The sequence below is a fragment of the Capra hircus genome, chromosome 5, assembly GCF_001704415.2.
Source record: "Capra hircus breed San Clemente chromosome 5, ASM170441v1, whole genome shotgun sequence".
NCBI classification, from domain to species: Eukaryota; Metazoa; Chordata; class Mammalia; order Artiodactyla; family Bovidae; genus Capra; species Capra hircus.
In genome coordinates, this window is record NC_030812.1 from 56094354 (window position 1) to 56112764 (window position 18411).

The 18411-nt window shown below is 46.3% G+C and overlaps 1 protein-coding gene across 3 annotated transcripts; it reads left to right on the forward strand.

Moving 5' to 3' along the window:
• Window positions 1238-12834, forward strand: NACA (nascent polypeptide-associated complex alpha subunit). Of its 3 annotated transcripts, XM_005680329.3 has the most exons (9): window positions 1255-1355; window positions 1889-2027; window positions 2212-2283; window positions 10930-11015; window positions 11202-11279; window positions 11514-11660; window positions 12059-12187; window positions 12399-12521; window positions 12710-12834. In XM_005680329.3, the coding sequence occupies exons 3-9, from the start codon at window positions 2214-2216 to the stop codon at window positions 12722-12724; spliced, it is 648 nt and encodes a 215-aa protein (XP_005680386.1). In that variant the 5' UTR covers window positions 1255-1355; window positions 1889-2027; window positions 2212-2213; the 3' UTR covers window positions 12725-12834. The 3 variants fall into 3 exon arrangements, with proteins under 3 accessions (XP_005680385.1, XP_005680386.1, XP_013819389.1); XM_005680328.3 differs by lacking the exon at window positions 1889-2027 and having other exon boundaries at window positions 1238-1355; XM_013963935.1 differs by lacking the exon at window positions 1889-2027 and having other exon boundaries at window positions 1265-1355; window positions 2190-2283.

Consider the following 18411-nt stretch of genomic DNA (forward strand, 5'->3'; position numbering starts at 1 on the left):
GCTTATCTTAAAAGCGTTAGGCTCTCAGTCATGTCCAACTCTTTGGGACCCCAAAGACTAGCCCTTCAGGCTCTGTCCATTGGATTTCTCAGGTAAGAATACTGGAGTAGGTTGGCATTTCCTTCTCCGGGGGAACTTCCCCACCCACGACTCCTCCCCTCATCTCCTGCATTGCAGGCATGTTCTTTACCATCTGAGACAACAGGAAGCCCACTTATCTTAAAAGGTAGCCACAATTGTCTTAACGCCACTAGCTTTTAAGTGTATTTAAAGTGTGATGTTGGAGAAGACTCTTGAGAGTCCCTTGGACTGCAAGGAGATCCAACCAGTCCATCCTAATGGAGATCAGACCTGGGTATTCATTGGAAGGACTGATATTGAAGCTGAAACGCCAATACTTTGGCCACCTGATGCAAAAAGCTGACTCATTGGAAAAGACCCTGATGCTGGGAAAGATTGAGAGCAGGAGGAGACGGGACGACAGAGGATTAGATGTTGCATGGCATCACTGACTGAATGGACATGGGTTTGGGTAGACTCCAGCAGTTGGTGATGGACAGGGAGGCCTGGAGTGCTGCGGTTCATGGGGTCACAAAGAGTCGGACACGACTGAGCGACTGAACTGAACTGAAAGTGTGAATACTGTATTTGTTGAGTCCTTTTGGAGAGAGGATATGGGAATCAAGACCCCTAACCTTTTCATTAACAAAACGTTTGTATTCTACTTTTCAAAAACTACTGTATAAGGAGTGGGATCCTCTAGAACGTATGAGTTTCAGGATACAGTGTCCAAAATAGAGGCAAAAAGAAATATAATGGGTATAGAAATTTACACCTTCATGATAATCTCATTTAAATTATGTATTCCAAAGTAAAATAATTGACAGCCTAGGTCACAGCTACCTTTCATTGGTGACTACAATCTCCGTGTATTCGGCATTACTTAATACGTCGTTCTACTGAATTAATTGATTAAGTCAGAAAGTAATAATGTTGTGGCTACTTTGCTGACCCGAGAGCAGAGGCTGCTGCCTTTCGCGTGTCAAAAATGCCTCAACATGAGGTATGCGAAGGGGTCGGCTATCTAAGGACTGCATAGCTCAGGATAGAGAGTTCTGCCAGGCCAGCGAGTCCTGTTCTAAATTCATACCCTTATTTAGCCCTTGTCACCACCCCCAACTGGAAACAGCCGGATGACTTACTGGTTAAAGGAAGTGACTGTAAGCAGCTCCTGACCCGGAATTAGATCCTGGTCCCGCCCCCTCCCCCAGGCTTCGTTCTGCAACAGGCGTGGGTCACGCTCTCGCTCGCTCGCTCTCTTTCTGCCGCCATCTTGGTTCCGCGTTCCCCGCACAGTAAGTGCTTGTCTTCGCCGCTACTTTTTATCCATAGCCATCCGCCTTTCTTGGGGTCTGAGGCGCCGCGCAGAATAAGAGCTAAGGAGAACTAGAGTTTTTATGAGGTCACGGGGTTCCTGTTCAACCCTGGGCAGTGTGGCCTTGGGGCCTCCGGACAAAATGGGGTCTGCTCTTCGTGTCCTGGCAAGAGTAGGGCAGGAAGGCCAGAGAGTCCCGGGCTGGGGAGATGGGAGCCGTTGGGGATGGAAGTGGGCTGCGTCTGCTGTTGGAACCGGCTTCGCCAGACCCCAGAAGATGTTAAGGGGTCACAGCTTTGGAACAACCACCCCCACCCCCGCGCGCGCGCGTATACACACACACACACACCCTTATTGTGACAAGCCAGTGTTGGGACTTAAGACACCTTCTTTCCCCTTCTGGGTCCCGGAAGTCAGCAAACGGGGGTCCTGGAGGTCCTCGCCCAGAAAGCGCGGGGGAGAGGGGGCGCGGCGTTTCGAGGTCGCGTCTGAAGTCTCCCATCCCGTGCTCAGGAGCCAGACCGGGATCCTCTCCCTCGGGTTGAGAACGCAGTGGTAATTGCTTCTGTGTGGGATTTGGAGTGTGGAATAAAACGAATCCCTGGGCACTGGGAAATCCGCTCTCCGCGGAGTGAAGAGGAGCGATTAAAAGGTGATTCTCTTGATCAAAAATGTGAGGGTTACGTCGTGTTTTTCACCTATTCCAGCTACTTTGGGGAGGGTTGTCCCACACACCCTTACGCTATTTAACAGCTCTCAGCAGTTTTAAGCGTGACTCTGGATTAGGCAGCGGGATGGATTCCAGTCAATTCAGGCCTCCTTTTTATTCCCTTCAGAAATGCCCGGTGAAGCCACAGAAACCGTCCCTGCTACAGAGCAGGAGTTGCCACAGCCCCAGGCTGAGACAGGTAGGTTCCCCCTGGACGCCTTGCCCTTAATTAAGATTGTAAAATTGGCCCTAAAAACATATGGTGGGTTAAATGACATATAGATTATATTTCTGTTTTTCAGTATTGGTTCTCATTAAAGAAGATGGGGCTGTAGCTTTGCCAGGGAGGAGAGTCCATAATGGTTACTTACCTGTTGGAAATAGGTGACACACTGGCAGGCCAAGGAGACCTGAGCTTTTGTGAAGTTGCAGCCAGCAAGTTGCATCAAGGTTTTAGATGGCAGTGCTTGGCTTTGTGCTGTCATCACATGCCTGGATGAGTTGTGTGCTGGTGGTAAATGTGTTCTCCTGGGCCCTGGGGCCCTCCTAGATTGGTTAACTTGTTTTTTTGTGGATTGGTGCTGAGATGTTTCTAGTGTCCTGGAACAATGCCTGCATCAACAGCTTATCTGGAACCCAGGATTGAATTAGAGCCTTCTTTTGACTGCTCTTCAGCTTTGAAATTAATGAATGTAGAACGTAGTGTAAATGCAAGGTTTGAATCCTGTTTAAAATACAACTCTACAAAATCTGAGGGGAGTAGTGAAAAAACTTTATGGTAGTCTTCTTGCTGTTCAGTTGTGCAGAAGTAAATGAAGGGAATCTTCAGGCTATGACCTCCATTCTGGCCTCTCCCCGCCCCCATGGTAAATTCTTTTTTTTTTTTTTTTTAACTCCACCTGTCACGTAAGGGCAGTTTCTATCTCCTGGAATTAAAATAGTTGAAAGCATTAAGGTTCTCCCTCCCCACCTGTCTGATTTAGCAGCTGAAAGGATTAATACAGCTGCTTGAAAAGAAAGAGGAGGGGGCCTCTGAATTGGGGAATGAGCTATATGAAATCCTTGAACTATTGAGATTTAAGGTTGAAAAATAAAGGACTGGTCTCTGAAGAGTCTGTAGTTTCAGTGTTAGACAAAACTTTAGAGAGTCTCAACTTGATTTTACAAGTGTGGGGACTGAAATTCAGATGAATTTTGAATAATCTGAATCAAGCTTCAAAGTTAATGCTGTTTGCTTCTGAAGCAGTCCTCACAGCTGTTAAACTATACTTGAGTATTTTGAGATTGCACTGTAGGTTAGATTAAGTGCCTGTGGTGAATACTCAGGGTTTGTTTTTTTGGTCTTTTTTTTTAATACATAACTATGACTAAATAATTATTATTAGAGTAAGTGAGGAAACTAACTCAGGAAATCGGTTATGGTGTCTAAAGCAAGTAATTTGGGCCTTATCCCGGAGTTTTGAGGTTCAGTGAGAAGAAAACATTCTAAGTTTCAAATTCTGATTAATATGTTTGAGAGCATTTGCACTGTAGTCATAAAGACTTTGAGCTACCAAGTTTCCAGGAAAGACTGGTTTGAGCCTACCTCTGTATGGGATACTCTTGATTGAGTGACCTGTGAATTTGGATGCTCTAGGCCTTTTTAAAAAATAATACTCCCTTCTAGGTGTTGAGCAATCATTCAGAATCTTTTGCATAGCTTCAGTGTGGTGGCAAGTAGTGCCTGTTTTGGTACAGTGGCATACTCCAGATTAAGGGGTGGGGACCCAGTGTATTCTCTCCACTTGGATTCCCTACTTTCAAAATAGAACCACCGTCTAGTTTGACAAGTTGGATTGCAGTTTCATAATACAGTTCCTACCCTTGTGACTAAGCTCTGTTACTCGTGGTCTAATTCATCCAGATTGATATCTGAAGAGCTAACATTGCTTAGAGACTGTAGAGTCCACGCTTTTGCGGTTGGTTTTTTGTTTGTTTGATTTGGGTGGGTAAAATGAAGTATAGGGAAGCTCAGCGACTTAGTATTCAACATTGAGTATTCTGAAGCCTGAGCATTAAGAGACCTGTGTTTCTCATTCAGCTCTGATTCTCCATCATTATTGCCACTCGTTAGCTTCCTTGTTCCAGTTTTCAGCATTTGTTTCAGTTCATGCCCCTTGGGTGGATAGAGGAGAACTTTCTGTTGGTGATTCCATGGTCTGTGAGAAAGTCTTAGGGTTCCTTTGAGGAGGGAAGAGAAGGGCATAACTGGGAAAGGGTAGAAAGCCTGCTGTTGCCAACTTATTCCTGGGCCTGTGCTCCCCATTTAGAGACTAATAGGCTGCTTTTAGCCGGTTCTTCACCATAAAGTGGTTTACTTATTTTAGTAGATTTGGGAAAGGAGAAGAATGTATTCTACTTGACCACTGAAGTATGTTTGGGGAAGATTGCTGTTGCTTGTCACCTTTGTCTAATCCTGCGTGGTGACTTTCATTCTCAGATTTAAAATTCCAGTGTTTCTTGTGTGAGGTGTGTTGTACCAAGTTGGGCTGTATAACTCACTTTTGTTTTTTTCCTTCCCTTTCCTCCTTCACCCGCCCCCCCCCCCACCGGCCTTTTTTTTTTTTTTTCCGCTTTTCTTCTCCAGCTGTGCCTCCTGTGTCTTCAGCCTTGAGTGTCACTGCTGCTTTAGGGCAGCCTAAACCTACCCCTACCCCTCGTTCCCTGGCCTCCCAACAATGCCCTCTGGCAACCCCTGACCAGCCTTCCCCATTCCTTTCTCCCTCTACCATTGCCTCAACCCCTTTTGAAGCTCCTTTTCTCCCGTCATCCCATGGGACAGCCCTGCCTTTGGGAGCTGCCCCTCCCACTGACACCCCCATTTTCTTACCAAACCTAATAGGGCCTCCCATCTCCCCAGCTGCCTTAGCTCTGGCCTCTCCCATGATAACTCCAACTCTGAAAGGTGCTCATTCCTCTTCAGCTCCCTTGGCTCTGGTGGCCTTGGCTCCCCACTCAGTTCAGAAGAGCTCTGACTATCCCCCTAATGCTCTTAGTTCACCTCCTTCAGTCGCCGTGATTGAGTCGGGGTCAGTGACATCTCTGTCAGCTCCAGTTGCTCGCTCAGAACCAAAGCCCTCTCCTAGTCAAGCTCCCTCTCAAGTAATTCCTAATCCAAAGGGTACTCCCAACCCTCCAAGTATAGTCAGTGCTATCCCTTCCCATCTTGTAACTCCTTTGGCCTCTATTCAGTCTGACCTACCCTCATGTTCTCAGATACCACCCGCCACTCCCCCAGCCATCCCTTCCCCTCAAGTCAAAGGTGTCTCTGTTTCCTCGGCTCTGACTGCTCCACAAAACCCTGTAAGCCTCAGCCTAAAGGGACCGCTTAGTCCACCTGCTGCTTCATCTCTTTCAACTCAGTCTTTTGCTGAGGCTGCTGGGTCCCCCCCAGTTTGCCTCACTTCTCTGGGCTCTCCTCTTACACCTTTACATCAGAGTTCTCCTGTTCAAACTTCAAGTTCTAATATTCTGTCAGATCCCATAGAAGATACTATTTTTGTAGATGATTCTTCTACAGATGCCTCTTCTCAGAGATCTGTAATTCCTCCCCTTCCTTCTAGAAATGAGGTGGTTCCTACTGCTGTGACTGCTTTTCCAGGGGGGACTCCAACTTCCTCTCTGGCTCTGTCTGCTGACAAAGGCATCTCTGCTGTCACTGACCTCACCTCCTCAAATGTAGTTGCCTCTTCTCCATTATCTCCTACAGCCTCTCTAATTCTCAAAGATTTTCCTAGTACAGCAGCCCTGGCAGCACCTAAAGATGCTCCCTCTCCCCAAAGTACATCGTCTTCCCCAGAGATAGCTCTTTCTCCTGAAGCCACTCTAGCAACAAAAAGCTACCTAGAGCCTCTCCCTGTAGTGAAGCCAGCCAGTACTACTCCCTCTTCTCTGAGTGTTAACTCCCCAGTCTCTGTAATCGGGACAGATTCTTATGCAAGCCCAGACCCAACTAATCTGCTTCTCAAAAGTTCTTTCACTACCCCAACTGTAGCTGCATTTCCTTTGGAAAGTGCTGCCATTGATGGAATGGCTCCTACAACTGCCAAAGGTACTTCCACTCCTTCAAATGTAGCCAGTCCTTCCACTCTTACTACTTTACCTTTGATGCCTCCAACCTCTGAAAGTTGCCCTATGGCTCCAGTAGTGACTTTATCTTCCCAGAATGCTTCTGCTTCTCTAGCTCCTATGGCACAGGTCCCTGAAATTCCCAAGTCTGAGTCTTCTACCCCTCTGCCTCCAACTGGTACTCCTCAGGGTGAAAAGAAAGTTCATGGCATTTCTCAAACCTCACCATTGGCACCTGTGGCTTCTGCTCCTGAAGGGTACCCAACTAAAGACTCTGGTGCTTCTATTACTGCATCTTCCAAAGGAATGTACCTAGCTGACTCCCCATCTCCTTTAGGGACTACTGTGTCTCCTCAGCCTAAAAGAATCCCAACCAAGAAGGGTTCAGCTACTGCTCCCTTAAGTCTTGCCCCTTCTGCTTCTAAAAGTGTACCTGCTATCCCTGATACTCCTGCTGGAAATCTCTCGTTTTCTGTTTCTCCAGTTGAAGCTTCCTCTCTTCCAGAGGCCGATCTTCCTTTTCATGTCTCTAAAGGATCACTAGCTGAGAAGCATTCCCCTACTCCCCCATCCCCCAGAGAGGCTCCTGTTCCCCCGCCTATGGTTCCTTCCCCCAAGGAAGGGCCAGCATCCCCATCCCCTAAAGAGACCCTTACTCCTCTAGCTGTGACCCCTTCCACCCCCAAAGGAGCCCCAGCAGCTCCTTCCCTTAAAGAGGCTCCCACTCCCCTAGCTGTGACTCCTCCTTCACCCAAAGGGAGCTCAGCAACCACATTACCTAAAGAGACTCCCCTTCCTGCTGTGACCCCTTCCTCCCCAAAAGGAGCCCCAGCAACTCCTTCCCCAAAGCAAACCCCAGCCACCCCACCTCCCAAAGAGGCTCCCACTTTCCCAGCTAAGGCTCCTCCCTCTTCCAAAAGAACCCCAGTTAACCCACCTCCAAAGGAGGAGTCCACTCCCCTAGCTGTGACTCATTCTTCCCCCAAAGAGAGCCTAGCAATCCCGCCTCCCAAAGAGACTTCCTCTTCCTCAGCTCTGACTCCTCCCTCCCCCAAAAGGGGCCCAGCAACTCGATCTCCCAAAAAAGCCCCAGCTAGCCCACCTCCAAAGGGGGATTTTACTTCCCCAGCTGTGACTCCTCCCTCCCCCAAAGGGAGCCCAGCTACTCCATCTCCCAAAAGAGCCCCAGCTAGCCCACCTCCAAAGGGAGACTCCACTCCCCCACCTGTGACTCCTCCCTCCCCCAAAGGGAGCCCAGCCACTCCATCTCCCAAAAAAGCCCCAGCTAGCCCACCTCCAAAGGGAGACTCCACTCCCCCACCTGTGACTCCTCCCTCCCCCAAAGGGAGCCCAGCCACTCCATCTCACAAAAAAGCCCCAGCTAGCCCACCTCCAAAGGGAGACTCCACTCCCCCACCTGTGACTCCTCCCTCCCCCAAAGGGAGCCCAGCCACTCCATCTCCCAAAAGAGCCCCAGCTAGCCCACCTCCAAAGGGAGACTCCACTCCCCCACCTGTGACTCCTCCCTCCCCCAAAGGGAGCCCAGCCACTCCATCTCCCAAAAAAGCCCCAGCTAGCCCACCTCCAAAGGGAGACTCCACTCCCCCACCTGTGACTCCTCCCTCCCCCAAAGGGAGCCCAGCCACTCCATCTCCCAAAAAAGCCCCAGCTAGCCCACCTCCAAAGGGAGACTCCACTCCCCCACCTGTGACTCCTCCCTCCCCCAAAGGGAGCCCAGCCACTCCATCTCACAAAAAAGCCCCAGCTAGCCCACCTCCAAAGGGAGACTCCACTCCCCCACCTGTGACTCCTCCCTCCCCCAAAGGGAGCCCAGCCACTCCATCTCCCAAAAAAGCCCCAGCTAGCCCACCTCCAAAGGGGGATTTTACTTCCCCAGCTGTGACTCCTCCCTCCCCTAAAGGGAGCCCAGCTACTCCATCTCCCAAAAAAGCCCCAGCTAGCCCACCTCCAAAGGAAGACTCCACTCCCCCACCTGTGACTCCTCCCTCCCCCAAAGGGAGCCCAGCCACTCCATCTCCCAAAAGAGCCCCAGCTAGCCCACCTCCAAAGGGAGACTCCACTCCCCCACCTGTGACTCCTCCCTCCCCCAAAGGGAGCCCAGCCACTCCATCTCCCAAAAAAGCCCCAGCTAGCCCACCTCCAAAGGGAGACTCCACTCCCCCACCTGTGACTCCTCCCTCCCCCAAAGGGAGCCCAGCCACTCCATCTCCCAAAAGAGCCCCGGCTAGCCCACCTCCAAAGGGGGATTTTACTTCCCCAGCTATGACTCCTCCGTCTCCAAAAAAGGCCCCAGCAACTCCATCACCCAAAGGAACCCCCACTCCCTCTGCTGTGACTTCTCCTCCCCCCAAAAGGGGTCCAGCAACCCCACCTCTCACAGGAGACCCTGCTCCCCCATCTGTGGCTCCTCTCTCCCCCAAAAGAGCTTCAGCAACTCTGGCTCCCAAAGAGTCTCCAGCAACTCCAGACCCCAAAGAGGCCTCAGCAGCAGCATCACTCAAAGGAACTCCCACTCCTTTAGCTGTGGCTCCTCCCTCCTCCAAAGGGACTCCGGCCCCCAAAAGAGCCTCAGCAACTCCAGACAAAGAGGTCCCTACTTCCCCAGCCGTGACTCCTTCCACCAAAAAAGCAACAGGAACCCCTGTCCCCAAAGGAGTGCCCACTCCCTCAGCTGTAATTCCTCCCTCCCCAAAAAAGTCTCCAGTCCCCAAAGGGGCCCCAGCAACCTCATCCTCCAAAGGGGCTCCCACTGCCCCAACTGTGATTCCTCTCTCTCCCAAAGAGGCCCCTACCTCCCCAGTTTCAGTCACATGTCCCTTGGGGTCCACTGCCCCTCAGGCATCTAAAGGGCCCCCAATAAAGAAAGGCCCCACAGCTGTCAAAGCAGTGCTTGATGGTTCAGCTCCAGAAAGTGCACCAGTCATCACAACTGCCACTCAGAAAGGTCCAGCAGCCAAGAAGAGTTCTATTTCACCACCTGTGTGCCCAGATCCCTCAGCTCAGAATGGTACTAAAGGACCCCTTCCTGCAGTGGCTCCAGCTCCTCTACTGACAGTCTCTACTCAGAAAGGTTCTTCTCCAAAGGTTCCAAAAGCCCTCCCTGTCTCTCCCTTAAAGGGCAAAGATTCTTTCCATTCCCCAAAGGGCCCCTTGCCGCCTCCTCCTGAGTCAGAGACATCTACCCCTTCAGCAACAGCTGCCCCAGAGAAGATACTTCCTAAAGCTGGATCAGTGTCTGTCTCTCCAGCACCTACCCCATCAGTCTCTCTGCCTCTTGCTTCCTCCCCAGTTCCCCCTCTGCTTCCTAAACAGCAATTTCTGCCGTCCTCACCTGGGCTGGTGCTGGAATCACCCTGTAAGCCCTCAGCCCCTGCTGATGAGGATGAGCTGCCGCCTCTGATTCCCCCGGAACCAATCTCGGGGGGAGTGCCTTTCCAGCCGGTCCTCGTCAACATGCCCACTCCTAAACCTGCTGGGATCCCTGCCCCAACCCCCTCTACCAAGCAACCTGTTGTGAAGAACAATAAGGGTATTTGCCTTGGTTTGCCGTGTGCATGGTGTGTTGCCCACAACCCTCCCGGGCTACCCACCAATACTAACCGTAGGATGCGCCGCTTTCTCCAGTATATCTGCTTGTGTTTGGGCATAGAATAAGCTTAAATGCAGAAACTCTAGGAATGTGAGACAGAATCTTGGTTTTCGCCTCAGATAGTCCATTGTGTATTATCTTGTGTAATGTGGTCCAGACTAACTCTGGGTCCATCATCTTCCTTACCTACCTGATCTGACACTGAAAACCAAGACCACCTAGACCTTTAATTTGCTCTAATCTCTACCACATCACTAACCTTGTCCCTGGGCCTGGGATTTGCTAAAATATTGGGAAATGTAGAACTGCTTGAATTTCTTCACATCTTAAACTTAGTAATAAGCAGTGCCCAGGGACTCTTTTCCTCCAAGACCTATTTTTCCTAGCCTGAGAATGGTGGAGGTGTGTGCTTTTACCCTCAGTAGTCCATTGATGCTTGGCCTTTGAATTGAGAGAAACTTAAATATGTGAGTTACATTTGGAAGAAATGGATGAGGTCATAGGACAATTATCTAGAAGTGACTATTAGAACTATAGATCAAAAAAAAAAAACTATAGATCAGCATTTTGAGAATCTTTGGGTTGGGTTGATTAGATCAAACTGCTAGGGTTAGTAGTTTGAAAATAAAGCTAAATGTGTACACAACTGCTTCTGGCCTCCCCCAACCCAGTTTAAAGGATGAGGGGGAACTGTCCTCTCCCTGAACCCCCTCAAGACCACCTCCACAATGTCATCTTAACTGTTTTCACTGAAGTATACCTGGAGGCACCTTGCCTACCAGAACCTTTCTAAGATGGATGGGCTATTGGGTAGAATTTGGCATTGCATAAATCATTGGTATTTGTCTGTTCAAGTGAAGAACTTGAAGGAAAAGTAACAGTTATATAAAATGCTGAGCTGTGTCTAGTGTTTCTGGGCCTGAGTCTTTAATGGATGTGTACACACTAGTTTGTGACTAAGTTACAGGCTGTCATACTGTACAAGCCAACTTCATACAAGTCCATTGGTTTGCATTAAATTCTCTGAGGTCTGGCGTATAAACCAGTGAGTTTTGGTCTGGGCAGGCCGTGGTAAGGTGCCTCTTGTAATCTTCACTATATAATAGTAAAAGTTATTTGTCATTTTAGGGTCTGGAACAGAATCTGATAGTGACGAATCAGTCCCAGAGCTTGAGGAACAGGATTCTACACAGGCAACCACACAACAAGCTCAGGTGGGTATTATCTTAACTTACTAATGTAAGTGCTTGGGTCAGAGAAACATTGGTGAACCAGTGTTGATCAGAGAAAGCTGGCTTATGCATTTGGAGCTGTGAACTTTTGTAAAGGGAAAACCACATGGGGATTTTGGTATCCAAGTCTCCCATTCCAGTTTACTCATAGCTATTTAATTTTCTTAGCTGGCAGCAGCAGCTGAAATCGATGAAGAACCAGTCAGTAAAGCAAAACAGAGCCGGAGTGAAAAGAAGGCACGGAAGGTAAGAATTGAAGTTATAAACAAGAGTTAAAGGTTCTGATGAAGCAACTTTCTAAAGGCGGAATCTGTAGTGGGACTCAGGGTCGTGGCAGGAAGCCTGGGAATCAATGATGTATTCCTGTGTAAAACTTTTCTTGACCCACAGAAAGTCTTTGCTTAGAATGTAGTTTTGTTGAGTTTATTTCCTGAAGCTGCTTCTAAAGAAGTTGACGACCTGTTATTTTTTATTCTTTAGGCTATGTCCAAACTGGGTCTTCGACAGGTTACAGGGGTTACTAGAGTCACTATCCGGAAATCTAAGAATATCCTTTTTGTCATCACAAAACCAGATGTGTACAAGAGCCCAGCTTCAGATACCTACATTGTTTTTGGGGAAGCCAAGGTAAGGAAGGTTTTCTTGAGAATTGCTGTAGACCAGGATTTCTCAACCTCAGTGCTGTTGACATTTTGGATCAAATAATTCTTTGTTGTAGAAGGGCTATCCATTAAGCAGTATCACTTGCAGTTGTGATAACCAACAAAATCGCCAGGCTTTTGACAGATGTCCCCTGGGGAACAAAATCACCCTGCAGTGGAGGACCACTGCTTTAGACATAAGCTATTTCTTTGTCTACAGGGATATATCAGTATAATCTGAGTGAGATCAAGTGATTTAAAGCTAGGTGGTAAGTTAATGTGATTTAGATTAAGTTAGTTAGAGTGAGAGTTTGGGAAAGATACCATTTTGTTGATTTACTGCAGTTGATCTACTCATTTAAATCTGTACTTTCTGTCCTATAGATTGAGGATTTATCTCAACAAGCACAGTTAGCAGCTGCTGAGAAATTCAAAGTTCAAGGTGAAGCTGTCTCAAACATCCAAGAAAACACACAGACTCCAACTGTACAAGAGGAGAGTGAAGAGGAAGAGGTATATAAGGAAATCTTTTGTATCTTAAATCCTTTCAAGATAATACCATGTTTGTCTTGATGGGTGTCTTCTATATGGTTTTAGGCTCTTGAACTCCATCAGTTAAGTAGCTTTTGACTTAAGTCCTATCTGTAGATTCAAGTGATGCCTGACAACTCTTGAAGTTGTTCTTGCCTTTAGTTTATTATTAAGTATTTTTTCCTTATCTTAGGTTGATGAAACAGGTGTGGAAGTTAAGGACATAGAATTGGTCATGTCACAAGCAAATGTGTCGAGAGCAAAGGCAGTCCGAGCCCTGAAGAACAACAGCAATGATATTGTAAATGCTATTATGGTAAGTATCCAAGCTTACTCTTTGACTCCCTCTTCCCTGACCGGTTGTGGGTGACTATTTTTTGTGCTTAATATCAGCCAATTAAGAAGCCTCTTTCCAGAGTCTTTTCTGAGTTTCCTTGGATTTTAGTGACCTGTATTCTCTGAATTTGCCTGTAACCACTTCTGATGATCTCTTTTCTCTTACAGGAATTAACAATGTAACCATCAGAAAAGAGGACCTTTTTTTGGTGTTTCAAAAGAGTAACTGCAGCTGGGTTTGAAATTTGTACTGTTTCTATCATTAATAAAGTTATGGCTTCTTGTTGGATGAACTCTGGGTGCTTGATCTCTTTGGGGTTGGCGGGGGGAGGGGGGGGGGGACAAAAGCTCCAGAAATAAGAACACATTTATTTGTAACTCTAAAGACCTCAGCTTCAGTTAAAGAGGTTTAATGCCAAAAAAAAAAAAAGAGGTTTAATGCCACAGGTTTCCCTTTTAATAATTATCTTCTCCTCTGACCTATGATCTTTCTGAAAACATATTGGGACTCATCTGGCCTCTTGTCATGTAGTAGCTTGGTACAGGGTTGGAAGTAATAGATGTGAAATGCTTGCCACAGAGGCCAGATGAGGCCCAGTATGTATTCAGACAGTACTTTGTAAAAAAGCGAAGATACTAGGACTTCCCTAGTAGTCCAGTGGCTAAGACTCCTCACTCCCAATGCAGGGGGCCCAGGTTAAATTTTTTTTGAAGGAAGGTACCTCATGAAGGAGAGATTTTTGACTATAGACAGTGCACATGCTGTGCTCTTAGACATACAGACATATTAATCTATAAATTATGATTAGGGTAGCCATAATTATCCTACAATAATAAATGAAATCAGAACTGCTCCAGGCAAACGAGTTTGGTTTAGCCAGTCGTGATAAATACACAATACAGGTAACTAGAAGTCATAAAAAGAACAGTGAAGTTTCTGAGTTGCTCAGTTGTGTCCAACTCTGTGACTCCATGGACTGCAACATGCCAAGCTTCCCTGTCTATCACCCAGCTCCCAGAGCTTGCTCAAACTCATGTCCGTTGAATTGATGCCATTCAGCCATCACTTCCTCTGTCATCCACTTCTGCCTTCAGTCTTTCTAAGCATCAGGGTCTTTTCTAATGAATCAATTCTTCCTATCAGGTGGCCAAAGTGTTGAAGTTTCAGCATCAGTCTTTACAATGAATATTCAAGACTGATTTCCTTTGGGATTGACTGATTTGATCTTGCAGTCCAAGGGACTCAGCCTTCTCCAATACCACAGTTCAAAAGCGTCAATTCTTCAGCACTCAGCTTTCTTGATGGTCCAACTCTGAACATCCATACGTGACTGACTACTGAGAAAGCCATAGCTTTGACTAGACCTTTGTGGGCAAAGTAATGTCTCTGCTTTTTAACATGCTGTCTAGGTTTGTCAGCTTTTCTTCCAAACGGCAAGCGTCTTTTCATTTCCTGGCTGCAGTAACCATCTACAGTGCTTTTGGAGCCCAAGAAAAAGTCAAGTGTTTCCAGTGTTTGCCCATCTTTTTGCCATGAAATAATGGGACCGGATGCCATGATCTTAGTTTTTTGAATGTTGAGTTTTAAGCCAGCTTTTTCACTCTGCTCTCTCACTTTCATCTAGAAGCTCTTTAGTTATTAGGAAGTGGTTTGGGGAAGAGCAGAGGGCTAAAATTTGAAAATAGAAAGGCTATGTTTTAAAAAAAGTTAGATGCTGTGGTATGTTTTGGGAACTAAAAGTTTAAATCTTTTTACTATTCTCAGTTCCTTTGAGAAAGTAGGCATTATTTTAGGAGTTGGGATTAAGACAGGACCAAAGGAGGTTAAATGACTTCCGCAAAGACCAAAGCCTTTTCACTGTAGTAGTCTATCCTAGAGAAGCACAGATTGACTTTTGGCTGAGAATAATGAACTGTTTCTCTGGAGTAAAACAATCATTAAGTGAACAGAAATCTCAAGAGGCTGAGTTCTGCCAAGTCTGAGTCAGGTAGTAATTATTTCAGGAAGAAATTAGGGATATTAACTCCCATTTCCTCACCCTTCCCTCTCTACAGAGAGAACAAACTGCCAGTTCTTGGTTACATTTTTAGAGAAGTATCTTGTTCAAGGCTATTACTGCCACTGATAACTAGTGTATTCCCATTTCAAACTACTGCTACCCTTTATATCATATATTACAGGCATTTGTTTAGTTGCCAAGTCATGTCTGACTTGTGACCCTGGGGACTATCACCCACCAGATTCCTCTGTTCATAGGATTTCCCAGGCAAGAATACCAGAGTGGGTTGCCATTTCCTCAAGGGAAATCTTGCCAACCCAGGGATCAAATCCATGTCTGTTGCTTTGCAGGTGGATTTTTTTTATCACTGAGTTACCAGGGAAGCATTATTTTACTAGCATGTGAGATGAGTGCAATTGTACAGTAGTCTGAACATTCTTTGGCATTGCCTTTCTTGGGGATTGGAATGAAAACTGACCTTTTCCAGTCCTGTGGCCATTGCTGAGTTTTCCAAATTTGCTGACGTATTGAGTGCAGCACTTTTACAGCATTATCTTTCAGGATTTGAAATAGCTCAACTGGAATTCCATCACCTCCACTAGCTTTGTTCATGGTGATGCTTCCTAAGGCCCACTTGACTACATTCCAGGATGTCTGGCTCTAGGTGAGTGATCACACCATCGTGATTATCTGGGTAGTGAAGTTGATTTTAGAAAAGGGAGAGGAACCAGAGATCAAATCTCCAACATTCGCTGGGTCATTGAAAAAAGCAAGACAGTTCCAGAAAAACATCTATTTCTGCTTTATTGACTATGCCAACGCCTTTGTATGGATCACAATAAACTATGGAAAATTCTTAGAGATGGGAATACCAGACCACCTGACCTGCCTCTTGAGAAATCTATATGCAGGTCAGGAAGCAACAATTAGAACTGGACATGGAACAACAGACTGGTTCCAAATCTGGAAAGGAGTACGTCAAGGCTGTATATCGTCACCCTGCTGCTGCTAAGTCGCTTCAGTTGTGTCCGACTGTGCAACCCCATAGACGGCAGCCCACCAGGCTCCCCCATCCCTGGGATTCTCTAAGCAAGAATACTGGAGTGGGTTGCCATTTCCTTTTCCAATGCATGAAAGTGAAAAGTCAAAGTGAAGTCACTCAGTCGTGTCCGACTTCACGACCCCATGGACTGCAGCCTACCAGGCTCCTCCGTCCATGGGATTTTCCAGGCAAGAGTACTGGAGTACTTATCTAACTTATATGCAGAGTACATCATGAGAAACGCTGGGCTGGAGGAAGCAGAAGCTGGAATCAAGATTGCCAAGAGAAATATCAATAACCTCAGATATTCAGATGACACCACCTTTTTTGGCAGAAAGTGAAGAACTGAAGAGCCTCTTGAAAGAGGAGAGTGAAAAAGTGGCTTAAAGCCCAACATTCAGAAAACTAAGATCATGGCATCTGGCCCCATTACTTCATGGCAAATAGATGAGGAAACTGGAAACAGTGGCTGACTTTGTTTTTCTGGGCTCCAAAATCACTGCAGACGGTGACTGCAACCATGAAATTAAAAAATGCTTACTCCTTGGAAGGAAAGTTATGACCAACCTAGACAGCATATTAAAAAGCAGAGACATTACTTTGCCAACAAAGGTCCGTCTAGTCAAGGCTATGGTCTTTCCAGTGGTCGTGTATGGATGTGAGAGTTGGACTATAAAGAAAGGTGAGTGCCAAAGAGTTGATGCTTTTGAACTGTGGTGTTGGAGAAGACTTGAGAGTCCCTTGGACTGCGAGGAGATCCAACCAGTCCATTCTAAAGGAGATCAGTCCTGGTTGTTCACTGGAAGGACTGATGTTGAAGCTGAAACTCCAATACTTTGGCCACCTGATACAAAGAGCTAACTCATTGGAAAAGACCCTGATGCTGGGAAAGATTGAGGGCAGGAGGAAAAGGGGACAACAGAGGCTGAGATGGTTGGATGGCATCCCCGACTCAGTGGACATGGGTTTGGGTGGACTTCAGGAGTTGGTGATGGACAGGGAGGCCTGGTGTGCTGCGGTTCATGGGGTCGCAAACAGTCAGACTGAACTGAACTACCAGGGAAACCCAGAAAGGAAGAAGGGGTAGTAAGGCAAAAAGGCTGATCTCTGGCATACCTCAAAGATATTGTGGGTTCAGTTCCATACCATCACACAATACAGTGAGTCATGATTTTTTTTTCTAGTGCATTTAAAAGTGATATAGGACTTACCAGTTTTTTTGTTTGTTTGTTTTTGTTTTAAACTGGTGGAAGTCTTGATGGCTACCGACTGATAAAGTGGGAGTTTCTGACGATTTGAGAGTAACTTTTTTTTTATGGCCATGCCATTTGGTTCAAAGTCGGTGTGTAGGTTGCATTCACAACTTGGCCAATTGTTTGGTGTAATTTAGGCCTAGTTTCAGCCTATCTCTGCTTTTGACATGGCTTCCTCACTAAGTTTAATCATTTCTAGCTCTTGTTTTAAAATAAGAGACGTGAATCTCTTCCTTTCACTTGAACACTTAAGAGGCCATTGTTTGGCTATTAATTAGGCCTAATTTCAGTATCCTTGTGTCTCAGGAAATAGGGAAGCTTGAGGGGAGAGAGAGAAAGAGAGATGGCTGGTCAGTAAAACAGGCAAAACACATTTATAGAGTCCACCATCTTATATGGGCATGGTTCATGATGTCCTAAAACAATTACAGTGGTAATATCAAAGATCACAGATCACCATAAAAAATATAGTAGTTTAAAAGTTTGAAATGTTTTGAGAGTTACCAAAATGTGAGCTAGACATGAAGGGGGCAAGTGCTGTTGGCAAAGTGGTGCCAATAGACACTCAACACGGTTGCCACAAACCTTCAACTTGTAAAAAACACGGTGTCTGCAAAGCAAATAAAACTAGGAATGCCTATAATTCCTTCAACCATTTTTTATCTACTACCCTTAAAATGTACAACTAACCTCCTCTGCTACAGAATTATTAAATTTTTAGTTCTCAAATTAGAGGATGTATAGTTTGGATAAAACTTTTAAAGAGGAATTGTTCCTTCCTATTCTCAAACTGATTCAATACTTATGTTCAAATATTCAATAGGCCACATATCAGTGAAATCTCAATTAATCTCTGCTTCCATCTGTAACAGTAGACCTAATACTCCCAAAACATATTTAGGATGGTTGGAAGCATTTGATAAGAATTTGAAGTTGGCACAGGTTATTTACTAAATCACCCTTCTAATTTAAAATAAAAACAAAGTATTTCCCTGGTGTTACAGTGGATAAGAACCTGCTGCCAATGCAGGGGACAGGGGTTGGATCCCTGGTCCAGGAAGATTCCACATGCCATGGAGCAACTAAGTCCATGTGCTGCAACTACTGAGCCCACACACTGCAATGAGAGAAGCCACTGCACTGAGAAGCCCACACATCGCAAAAAAGAGTAGCCGCTACTCGCTGAAGCTAGAGAAAGTCTGTGCTCAGCAACAAAGACCCAGCACAACCAAAAATACATACAATAAACATAAAAAATGAGGACCTTCCTGGTGGCACAGTGGGTAAGAGTCCTCCTGCCAATGCAGGGGACCCAGGTTCGATCCCTAGTCCTGGAGGGTTCCAAGCGCCTCAGAGCAACTACGCCCATGTGCCACACCTACTCAGCCCACATGCTACAGCAACAGAAGACTGCACGCCTAGAGCCTGTGCTCCAGAGCAAGAGCCCACTGCAATGAGAAGCCCAGGCACTACAACTAGAGAAAGCCTGGATCCAGCAGTGAAGACCCAATACAATCAACGGTAAAAATAAACATTTTTTTTTTAATGAAAAATGAAAAGCTTCCTAATGGGCCA